Source organism: Thalassophryne amazonica, chromosome 2, assembly GCF_902500255.1.
Source record: "Thalassophryne amazonica chromosome 2, fThaAma1.1, whole genome shotgun sequence".
NCBI classification, from domain to species: domain Eukaryota; kingdom Metazoa; phylum Chordata; class Actinopteri; order Batrachoidiformes; family Batrachoididae; genus Thalassophryne; species Thalassophryne amazonica.
The window spans coordinates 85,128,860-85,141,361 of NC_047104.1; the positions used below are offsets into that span (position 1 = coordinate 85,128,860).

Consider the following 12,502-nt stretch of genomic DNA (forward strand, 5'->3'; position numbering starts at 1 on the left):
CTTGCTGAGTTTTGAATAGTTGGCTGAAAAGGATGCTGCAGCTCAAGATTAATAATCACACGGTATTATTGGTAACACTTTGACGTGGTGACATAGACTAAAAACAGCTTTAAATTTGCTCTGTTTATGTGTGTGCGTGTGCATGTGTCTGATTTAGTTCCAGTGGACGTGTTCTCCCCAAACTCTGACTGGAGCGGATTCTATGAGTATCTAGGGACGAGACAAGTCACCACATTTACCGTAACTGGGTTCAATACAACCAGTGGCAGAGTGAACATCACTTTGCTGGAGACCAGCGGAGTGTCAATCAGACTGTCAGGTAAATAAACAGAAAACAGGAATGTCACACAGAGTAGCACTTACTGTACCTCAGCAACAGTGCAAGCAAATGTTCAGTCTGTTTGAACATTATGTTTTTACACCGCAGCCCACCCTCCAGTTTTATCAGAATGATGTTGTTCAGTTGTTACATGATTAAAAAAGGTAGAATTCACCCTGGTTCAACACATTCTCACACCCAACTCATCAGATTTTGACACAAAACTCTTGTTGTAGCCAAATGAGTTGGGTACTCGGGTCAGGTTGCACCTTCGCATCAATTAGCGACACGGTGGGAAATGCTAACCCGAACCTTAAGCATAACACAAACGTAAATACAGCGCAACCAGAAAGTATTCACAGTGCTTCACTTTTTCCACATTTTGTTACATTACAGCCTTATTCCAAAATGGAGTAAATTATTTTTTTCCCTTAAAGTTTGACTCACAACACCCCATAATGACAACATGAAAAGATTTTTTTTTTTTTTTGCAAATTTATTAAAAAATAAATAAATAAATCACATGCACATAGTACATAAGTGTTCACACCCTTTGTTCTATACTTTATTGATGAACCCTTTAGCAGCCATTACAGCATCAAGTCTTCTTGAATATGATGCCACAAGCTTGTTGCACCTGTCTTTGGGCAGTTTTGCCCATTCCTCTTTGCAGCACTTTTCAAGCTCCATCAGGTTGGATGGGGAACATTGGTGCACAGTGATTTTCAGATCTCTCCAGAGATGTTTAATCGGATTCAGGTCTGGGCTCTCTCTGGAACACTCAGGACAGTCACAGAGTCGTCCTGAAGCCACCCCTTTGATATCTTGACTGTGTGCTTAGGGTCATTGTCCTGCTAAAAGATGAACCGTTGCCCCAGTCTGAGGTCAAGAGCGCTCTGGAGCAGGTTTATAACTCAAAACTCAGTTATAAGGCTTCATGATGAAGTGGTATAGAGGAGGATTTTCTTAAAGTGAAGACCTGAAAGTTTAGCTGCAAATTGTCAGAACGTACATTTGAGATGCAGGCCTAAATTTGATCTGTTTTGAATGTCCTCCGCTCTATTCCACTATGAAGCAAAGAGTGATGATTTAAAATGCAAAATTTGCACTGTGCACAATTTCGCCAATCACAGCCACATAAGCCTACTTCTGGGTTGTCTGGGTTTCTTGTGTTTTTTCTCACTTTTCTCCTTCTTGCACAGTCTCTCAGTTTTTGAAAACTGTCTACTCCATGCCGATTTACCATAGAGTGCCATACTGTTTGTATTTCTTTGTAATTGATGTAAATAAAGTCCAAGACATAGTCAGTAGCAGCTTTACCATCTTAGAGCCTCGTCCACAATGACCACAAAAGTCTACAAGCTCTCATTGATGTTAAAGGGGACAGTACACTGTATTAAGAACAGGGGTATGTAAAGTTGTGATCAGGGTCATTTGGGTAGTTTCTGTTGTCATTATGATTTAAAAGAGTTGTTTGACAATAAATGGCTTTACACAACCATTAACCATGAGTGAAAAAAAAGATTCTGCCAGGGGATTTAAACTTTTCAGCACAACTGTAGATGCAGCCATTTTCACCTACCCTCCAACATCATGAAAAACCTGTGAAAACATAAAATTAAAAAAAAATTCTTACATCAACATTTGGTTATTTAGAAGATTTTATTTTAACTTAATGAGCTTCAGGTGTAAAATCTTCTTTGGGTTCATGACTTTGTCTTTCCATTTATCCACCACTGTAGGTACCTACAAGTCTGAGGAAAACCAGTTGCTGTTGAAGGTCTACCAGGTGAAGGGTCCGACAGAACATTACTACAGCAAATTTAAAAATGACAACTGGGCTATGGATGGATACGTAAGTGCAGCAAACAATTTTAGATTAAAATACAAACCTTGTTCCAATTAACATTGGCATTCAATCAATTCTACCCATTTTCAGATGTTACTAAATGTCAATTCAACATGCAGATCCACCTTGGATTTGCTGTGGCGACGCCGAGTGCCAAAAAGAGAGTAGCTGAAAAGACTCACTTTACTAAATGTCAACAGTACTGGAATTGTAGAGCAGGTAGCTCAGTGGATCAGGAGCTACTCTACCAATATGTAGACCTGGGTTTGAATCCAGCTCATGCTTCATGTCTGTGTCCTTGAATGAGACTTAATTGGCATTGTCTGAGCCCACCAAGCTGTAAAATGGGTCGGGAAGTAAATGTGAGGTGTAATTGCTTTGAGTGTCTGGAAGATAGAAATGCAATCCTTCTGGAATTTCTACTCATTTCTAAATTATATAGTGGTCTGCTGTTGAATCAGAAAAAAAAAAAAATTCAAAGACCTGACAGTTAAGCTTTAAAACACACATTTTATTGAGTAACCTAATAATGGCAGCATGATGAGCATTGAAACTGTACTTATTAGATAATGACTTCACTGTCAGTCATAGTCAAAGACAAAAGCAGGACAATGTCATTTTGAATACCGACAGTCTTATTAGTTTAATGTGATGGTTCGTGTCAAGCTTGTGTGCCATTGGAGAAATGATGAAAAATCTCATTGTGTGCAGTGTGTTTGGCAGGTGCAACATTAACAGGAGAAATGTTAAGGATAGAAAAAAAATCAACATTATGAAAGAAGATTTGAAAGCTAAGGCATCAATGATACTTCTCTTTTTGATATGCAGTACTTTTACCATGAACAAATAATCCTTTTTATGAATAGAATTTGTGCACTAAGCTTGTGGTTGCCAGTTTTGATGTAATGTACTATTTTAACAAGAGCACAGGCAATCCTGTATATAATACACCTTATGTATGGGGCTCGGTCTGTGTGTGTCTGCGGTGCCAGCCCATATATGGGGAAATAGGTGGGGCATGAGTTGGGCTGTGTGTAAAATGGGCAGCACAAATAAAGGCTGAACACACACCATCTTAAAAATTACACACAAGTTCAGCTAACAAGCTAACCTCAGTTAGGGTGCTTGCTCGGGCTAAGCAGTGGCTCCCATAACTCTGCTTTGGTATGAGCATTAAAAATTATGACCCGCTTATTTCCTCAGTAATCATGGATTAACTAGACCTAACATCCTCAAGTGACCATTAGCTGCTACTAATGCCCTTAGCTTCTCACCAGTAAACACAGCTAACAGACTAACCTTAGTTCAGGTGTTGATTACATCCTATAACCACGGGTTGAGTGTTTATTAAATCATATTTTAGGGAGCTGAGTGGTGGTTCTTATAGCGGTTTTGCTTCAGAGTGGGCATTAGAAATTGAGACCTACTTATTTCCTTAGTAATCATGGATTTACAACTTAACGTCATGAAGGTATGATAGCTGCTAAACATGTTTAGACCTTTTACTTACATCACACGACAATTTCACTCTACGCAAATACCAACACACACACACACACGTCAGATGATTTGTTCAGAGAATTAACTACACAGCAAGCCATATTATTGCAGTTATTTTAAGTAAAATGTTGAAAAAAGACAGGCATTCACAGCAGCTGCAGCCAGCAACCTCTAACCAACTGCAACAACAACACGCATGCTGTCATTCAAAGCAGCTACACCCCTCATGCGTTAAGATAGTTAGGCTTTACATTCAAAGATAATGACAATAACCATTGTTTTCCCACACAAAAAAATGACAGCACCCATGGCCAGACTAATATAATATGGTCACTGCATTCTAATTTTTGTTTAATCTTTGCATTATGCATTCTAACCAATGGGTAATGTTGTATGGCTGGGGGGCCTGGCTGCCTTTTTGTTTCTGTCTTTTGTTTTTCCTTCCAGGTGGCTTGCATTTGGGACTGAGTGGCTGTGTTGCTGAGGTTATCAGGACCTCACCCTGATCACCTGCGGCTCGTCAGGACTCACAGCTGAGGTGCATCTATATGGATTGGAACATGGTGGCATTTAAGACTGGAGTGTACAGTGTGTATTTGCCAGAGACTCGACCTTGTGACCAGACGGGTGAGATCGTCGTCTCGGGAGCCATCTCATCATCAGTGGATGCAGAGAACGTCCAGGGTTTGATGCACGGTCTGTGAAAGAGGAGGGGGTGAGGTCTCACGCTCGTCAGCACACTTCCTGAGACTCGGTTTGTTGCGGCCACCTGGGGGGTGTCGGCGGGGTCCTTGGGTCCGAACAGCTTCTGGCTCCGGACCGTTAGCGCTGCTGGGAGCGCACCACGCCAGACCGCACTTTGTTATTTTTGTATCACTGTTATGTATTAAATTCAGTTAGCCTTTGTACCGTGCTCTGCTTATTTCATACTGGGTCCTTCAAACGCTGGTCGGTTCTCCGAGCTGCATCCGACACATAACAGTAGTCTCTGGCCAAACATCATGGACTCAGCGGTAGCAGAGACGGTAACGCGCCGGGAAGGCGGCAGCAGACGTTCAGTAGTTATCCGGATCAGTTGCGGGTGCTCTCCGCCCGGATGGTGCGTGTTTGAGACCCATTACTGAATACTGATTTGTGCTCTCTTGCAGCCGTGTTCCTGTGTTTGTGCCTTATCCGTGGGTCGTGGTGGAGTGTGACTGGCGACGGCTTCGCGTCACGCTCCGACCGGATAAGAGGTTTAAACGGGAGCTGCAAGAGTGTGTCTGTAATGGGTGCACGCGCACGGCGGAGCTCTGTGGCACGGGTCGCTGAGCTTCCTGTGTTACAGTTGTAGCCCCGTTTCCCCGGATAAAGATAATTACTGCGTCTGTTGTATCAGCTCCGGTGTTATTTAGTTGAATCACATTTTTGGTTGTGTGTTGCTCACAGCTGCGCACAGAAAAGCAGCTCGTTTGTTTTCTCTGTCACCAAAGGGGGTTTTTTATTTTTAGCATTCTGGCTCCCTCTGTTGGTGACTGAGTCACATTACCGTCAAGCTCTTAAGTTGGAACAGGTGTGTTCCATTTGTTTGAGCTTGACGGTATAAATCACTTATTTGTTTTGTGTTAGTTCATTTTGTGTGGGTGTTTTTTTAGTTGGTTTTTGTGTGGGATTTTATTTTTTGTTTTTCACTATTTAGTGTCTGGGGTCGTGACCCTGCAGTTCTGCCAAAAAAAAAAAAAAAAAAAAAAAAAAAGGACCCGAGCAACCTTATGTCAGTCTGTTAGTCTTTCTTTTTATTTTTTTTTTCAGTTTCACCTCCCAGGGTTTGATGGGACAGTCCCCTGGGGGGTCATGGGGGGGGTATTTGGGTTGTTGTTTTTTCTTTCTTTTTTGTTTTGTTTTTTGTTATGCCCTCTCTTCTCCTCTGACTCCAGCCGTGTGAGCCGTAGTGTTGGCGTTGCTGGAGTGGTGCAGTGTGGTTATGCTGGGCGTTTCCCAGGTAACCTCTGCACCCGGGAGGGGAGGGGGGGTTTGGGGTATTTTCTTTTTGTTCCCTCTCTTCTCCTCTGGCTCCAGCCGTGTGAGCCGTAGTGTCGGCGTTGCTGGAGTGGTGCAGTATGGTTATGCTGGGCGTTTCCCAGGTAACCTGACTGACTGAAACAAAGGCAAGGATGCAGCCAGAGGAGAGGACATCAACCATTCTGTTGGAAGACGAATGCAGATGCGGTTTCCAGCCATGGTCCCTGGAGGGGGGTGTTTCTCCTGGGCCAGGTTTGTGTGGTCGCCGGGAGGCTTCCCGTGAGGGTGGGGTACTGTTGTATGGCTGGGGGGCCTGGCTGCCTTTTTGTTTCTGTCTTTTGTTTTTCCTTCCAGGTGGCTTGCATTTGGGACTGAGTGGCTGTGTTGCTGAGGTTATCAGGACCTCACCCTGATCACCTGCGGCTCGTCAGGACTCACAGCTGAGGTGCATCTATATGGATTGGAACATGGTGGCATTTAAGACTGGAGTGTACAGTGTGTATTTGCCAGAGACTCGACCTTGTGACCAGACGGGTGAGATCGTCGTCTCGGGAGCCATCTCATCATCAGTGGATGCAGAGAACGTCCAGGGTTTGATGCACGGCCTGTGAAAGAGGAGGGGGTGAGGTCTCACGCTCGTCAGCACACTGCCTGAGACTCGGTTTGTTGCGGCCACCTGGGGGGTGTCGGCGGGGTCCTTGGGTCCGAACAGCTTCTGGCTCCGGACCGTTAGCGCTGCTGGGAGCGCACCACGCCAGACCGTGTTATTTTTGTATCACTGTTATGTATTAAATTCAGTTAGCCTTTGTACCGTGCTCTGCTTATTTCATACTGGGTCCTTCAAACGCTGGTCGGTTCTCCGAGCTGCGTCCGACACATAACAGCTGTGGCTGATCAACTTTATGCCTCTGTAGTTACTGCAGCTCTGCTAGACAGGATAACCCAGATGTGTTAGAGATTTGTGATAAAACTATAACCAGCATTTGTTGTATTTTTCAGGTTACTGCAGAATCAGACCAGAAAACGTTTGTCTACCAAGGACACATTCACAGTAAAGACTTTGGCAAGTTCCAGCTGACAAGACAAGGTATGGCTATCTGTAACCAAGCAAGCAACACACTAACCACAATAAAACCTACAACACAGCCAAAAAAACACACACAGCCTCTGATACTGCTGGGAAGGTAAACTCACACTTGAGGCTAAACAGATTAAATTAATAAAAATAATAACAGTAAGCAAAAAAGACTGTGTGTAGAAGAGCTCTACAGTTACCTCATTATACAATATTCAAATAATTAGTGCCAAAAATGTGAGACGTTAAAGAGCAAACTTCACTTTCCCCACAGAATGACATGAACAGGAAGCGATCGCAGCTCACCGCAATTCCCATAGAAAATAACAGAGAAACGACCTGAGCTTCTTGCATGTTTACATAAAACAAAAACAATAACAATGTTGAAAAACCTACATAATATATTCACCAGAGTTTTAGGCACAACATTCAAAGAGTTTTATGTTGCGATGTTAATGCTGTTGTCCATGTGCAGCGGTTAAAGTGCAGCCTGATCAGAGCATCTCAATGCATTTCTCAATGTTACTGACTTCTCACAGAGCGGCAAACTCTCAGATTTTGCAGGATTTGAAACCTCAATAGGGTGAATTGAGTTTCATTAAATTTACATTTTAGAAAATGTAAAATAAAAACAATTACAGACAAACAATAAGGGACCGTTAGTGTGTGGCACATCAGTGAAGTATATGTTTGACACAGAGTCATTCAAATTAATTGTTTGTGATTTAGTGATACCACAATATATGATTCTATATGGTTTTGACATTTGGTCACTTCTGTCCAAAAACTGAGCCACTTTATCTTTGACTAACACACAACCCTTCCATCATGTTTAATCCACATTGGATCCTAATGATTTCAATCAAACAGTTATGACCTTGAGTTTGATTCTTTAAGGTCAGCCAAGGTCAAAGGACGAGTGACCAATAGAAAGCTGATATACTATGACTTCATGTTAGTGTTTAGTAGTAAATATCAGTGTATATTTAATCATAGTCATTCCCTGAGGTGTCAAATCCAGCTACAGAAAGTAAAAGTCCAGCCGCATATTTGTTCCATCTTCCCAGTAAACCAGCTGATTGTAATTAGTTCAGATCTTCAGGCAGGTGGATCTGTTTTAGGTGCACAGGTAGAAGCAACACATGGGAGGGTTTTTACTTTCTGAAGCCGGATTTGACACCTCTGGCCATTCCATATACATTATGTTATGGTTGGGGGTCCGGATGGGACCGGACCGTTATAGGTGATGGACTTAAATGCTGGGAGCAAGGAACAGAACTGGTTGTGAATGAAAAGAGATTTATTTACAATAAACAAGTGAACAATTCTGCGCTGGTTAGATGCCTGCTGAGCCAAGACAGGGCCCAATTATAGCGATGGAACATCTGGGAGCTGCAGTGCACACATGGACAGACTTGGGAGTCTGAGAACAAGTAGGAATCCTGGAGTGTAAGGTTCTGGAGCTAGGGCCAGGTGGGATGCACAAAGCCAAGAAAAGGAACTAGGAGAATGGAGGAGAGGAGAGGTGAGTGACTGCCTTTAACAACAGACAGTTCACAGAAGGCTCAAAACTGGAATGTTCACAGCTCTGGAAATAATGTTCACAGTGTAAGAAATAAGGTTTGCTGTTCAAGAATTGTTCATGAGTTATCTTCAGAGGTCAGGTGCATCTTGTGGTGCAGTTCCAATTAAGCAGGACTTGACTTTAGAAACGACTTGGAAAGTTCTTAGCAGTTCACTGTCAGAGTTCATACAGTTCTAGGAAAACAGTTCTTGGAATTAATTCTTGGTACGAGTTCTTGGAACAGTTTCTGGATACAGTTCTTCGTCATGCACAGTCACAGACAGGAGCTGTATGAGAGCGGAATCTCACAGAACATGAAGGAACTTAACTGAAGCATGGCAGATCTACGCGCTCTGTAGCTGAGAGCCATGGTGCAGATAGTTGTGGAGCCAGTAGCATATGCAACATGGAAGCTGCACAGGAGAGTGTCTGGAAACACCAGAGAAAACAACAAGCTCTAATACAGGAATTAGAGTTGGCCAGGTTACCTTGAAATGAGCTGTGGAAAGCTCTGACGTCGGAGTGCATGGAAGCGGCAGGAAAGACGAGGTCAAGGTCATGGAATCTCTGTGAAGCTCTGGAAAGCTCCTGGAAGAATATGGCTTCAGGAAAAATGAACTGGTTTCATGGCACGGAAAACGAAGAATCCAGCAAAGACTGAGCTTTAAACTGGGGTTTAAGTAGCCCGCTCCTGATGAGCCGCTCATAAGCTTCAGGTACGAGGAGATGATGAGTTACAGGTGTTTCTCAGCTCTGCAGACAAACTACACACAAGGTTAAAAAAGAGCAAAGGACCAGGCCAGACAATATACCCCTGTCTGACCAGGCCAGACAATATACCCTTTATACGAGGTCTATTAGATAATAAACCGACCCTTTTATTTTTTATTTTTTTAACTATATGGATTTGAATGATGTGCGATTACACCAATCATGCTTGAACCCGCGTGCGCATGTGTGAGTTTTTTCACGCGTGTCTGTGACGTCATTTCCCTGTGGGCAGGCCTTGAGTGAGATGTGGTCCCGCCCTCTCGGCTGAATTCCTTTGTTTCACACGCTGCTCGAGACGGCGTGCGTTGCTTTATCAAAATTTTTTCTGGACCTGTGAGGAATATCTGAGTGGACACTATTCGAGAAATTAAGCTGGATTTCGGTGAAAGGTTTAATGGCTGATGAGAGATTATGGGGTGTTTCTGTCAGTGTAAGGACTTCCCACGAGCTGGACGTCGTGCAGCGCTTCCAGGCGCCGTCGTCGGCCTGTTTCGACCTGAAAACATCCTAATTTAAGGCTTAAGTCACCCAGGACGTCGTGAGAGAACAGAGAAGATTCAGAAGAGGCCACCATGAGGACTTTATGCGGACATTCCACTGTTTAAGGACATTTTTTAATGAAAGATGTGCGCGCAAATTCGCCGAGTCGTTTCCGTGACGACTCGGCAAATCTGTGTGCGCTGCGACAGGAAAAACACCTCCGTGTTGAAAACCATTTGTAAAATTCAGGCGGCTTTTGATGGCTTTCAACAAGTGAGTAACTGAGAAATTGTTTAACAGCTTGGGCATGTTCCAACTTGCCCGTTAAGGTTTCCAATGGAGGTGTTTTTCCTGTCGCGACCCCCCGCGGTCGGGTCCGGCCCGACATGCGACTCTGCCCGCATGTTCTTTCATTACAAAATGACCTTTAACAGTGGAATGTCCGCATAAACTCCTCATGCTGACTTCTTCTGAAAGTTCTCTGTTCTCTGACGACTTCCTGGGTCAACAGAGCCTGAAATGTGGAAGTTTTCAACTTGAAACAGCGAGATGATGCCGCCTCGAAGCGCAGATCGCCGTCAGGCGCTGTGGGCCATCCTTACGGCGACTCTACCAGACCAAAATCTCTCATCAGCCGTTAAAATTTTCAACAAAAACCAGCTGAATTTATCGAATGGTGACCACTCAGTTGTGCCTTACAGTTTTGAAAAAATTTTGATCAAACAAAGCAGCAGTCTCTGAGCCATTCCTAAACAATGAAAAAATCGACGAGAGGGTGGGCCACTCCTCACTCAAAGACTGCCCACAGGCGAATGACGTAACCGACAGGCGTGAAAAAACTCTCGCATGCCCATGAGGGTTCAAGCATGTCTGATGTAATCACACGTGATTCAAATCCATATGGTTTTTGAAAAAAATAATAAGGTCGGATACTTTTCTAATAGACCTCGTATATACGCTTTGGTCTAGATTTTGACCTTGGCCTGTGACTATGACATTCAACTGATTTTCTGCAAAGTGAAATCATTTTGTTTTTGGTTGACCCACAATCATTTCATCACAGTTTGTCCAAATTAGGTCCAAACTCTTGTTGTGTTCACATAAGGACAAAAACAAAAGCCCCTTTGACTGCCACATGTGGATGTGAAAATCATCATCTCTGCTACAATCTTCAAAATAATACTTTCGAGGTAATCAGTTATAGTTTAAGAAAAATAAAATCGGTGGATTTATACTAAGGATGTTATATTTTAACAGCATGATGAAAAGTGCAACATATGGTAATGGATAATGATTGGCATGAAGTCTGTGCTCATCACTTCTTATAGCTTATGCTTGCAAAGAGGGAAATCATTGAATGATGATCATTCAGAGCATATATTTTAAGTGGGTGCTCGGGCAGATTAAGTGGCAACCAAGCAGCAGCATTGCAAATTATGAGACACAATGAAGTTGCAGCACTGCTGGCAGCTCCATATGAGTTTAGCAAGCTGGAAACAGCAGCTTTCATGGTAAAGCAGTGAAGGAGCAGCATCTGACAGCATAATAGACCATCACATTAACATGCAGTAGACGTGTGTTACACAGTGTGGTGTTTCTATTGTGAATGCAGCAGCACTAATCAGATTGGTGATCTAAATGTTTATTTACAGGTGTTTGTTTCCTGACTTTTTTGCTTACATGAGTAATTGAAAAAGGTTGAATTTGTACCTTTCTGTATGCATAGAACTGCTTCTAAATGCTAAAGGAGTAAAACAAATTGCTTGGTCATTTCAGTGAAGATAATGACCAGCCGAGATCTGCAAAATTGCTTTGTATGCAGAGGGTGTCAAAAGTTGGTGCCATCCCATTTTCATACAAAAACTGCACTGCACCACTGTTTTTTGTATTACTAATTGTGGCCAAATATGAAATATTCTTTAATGCATTTCAGTGAGGCCTTAATTAACTAACGACAGTGTGAATGGAAGAAGCATTTGTTCTACATGCATTTATGTGCATTTAAGTGTTTGCTCATTTACATACTGTATGTGTTCTTAAATGTACTGGTTATCAGTCTCTGTGTCCTCAGGTCCTGTAACCATGGCGATGGATCCATCCAGCCCTTATACCAACAGTAGCTCAGTGGCAGCAGCCATCTTAGTTCCTTTCTTTGCCCTCATCCTGTCTGGATTTGCCTTCTACCTCTACAAGCACAGGTAAGCTCTATGCTCAAAGTCAATCCATCACAGAAAAAGTGACAGTGTGCAGAGTGGAATACAAATCACTTCTTTGCTGCTGCCTTCCATGTAGTGACACTTGAAAGGCCTTCAATAAAAAGTAAGGGTATTTGCACCACTGAGGGATTCAATATTTTACATTTGTTACATCCTGCTGGAAGACATAAGAAATGAAAAACCCAAACTGGACCATTTCTTCAACATTTATTTAGAAACTAAGGTAAGGCAAATCAAAATGTGATCAATTCTGTCCCAACTTGGCTCAGCTGAAAAACAGAAACACACACACACACACACACACACACACACACACACACACACACACACACACACACACACACACACACACACACACACACACACACACACACACACACACACACACACACACACACACAGGGACACTCAGCCATAGCGCACCCTGACTCCCATCCTTAATTTTTGTATTTGTTGGCAACCACCCCTTAAAGTACACCTACATCAGTGGTCAGTTTAATAGCTGTATAAAAACTACAAATACCATTGGTTATTTAATCCAAAATAGGTTTTGGTGTTGCATGGTTTTAACTTCTACTAAGAGTTACTATATTGGTACTTTAAATCTGTTTTCATAAATACGAGGCAAAGTGTTTGCATAGGAATGAAGCAGTTCAGTTGTGAGGGACTAACATCAAACCCAGACACTTTGTTCAGTGTCTATGTAAAGCCTTGGTTATATGTTTGC

General features: G+C 42.8%; 1 protein-coding gene across 1 annotated transcript in view; it reads left to right on the forward strand.

Annotated features, from left to right (window-relative positions):
• LOC117503844 (CUB and sushi domain-containing protein 1-like) overlaps window positions 1-12,502 on the forward strand; it is a 2,069,078-nt gene that overhangs the window by 1,997,571 nt on the left and 59,005 nt on the right. Inside the window, exons 70-73 of the mRNA XM_034163109.1 lie at window positions 158-319; window positions 2,062-2,174; window positions 6,669-6,756; window positions 11,631-11,757. Of these exons, the coding sequence (XP_034019000.1) occupies window positions 158-319; window positions 2,062-2,174; window positions 6,669-6,756; window positions 11,631-11,757 (490 nt within the window). The remainder of the gene's footprint in view (window positions 1-157; window positions 320-2,061; window positions 2,175-6,668; window positions 6,757-11,630; window positions 11,758-12,502) is intronic.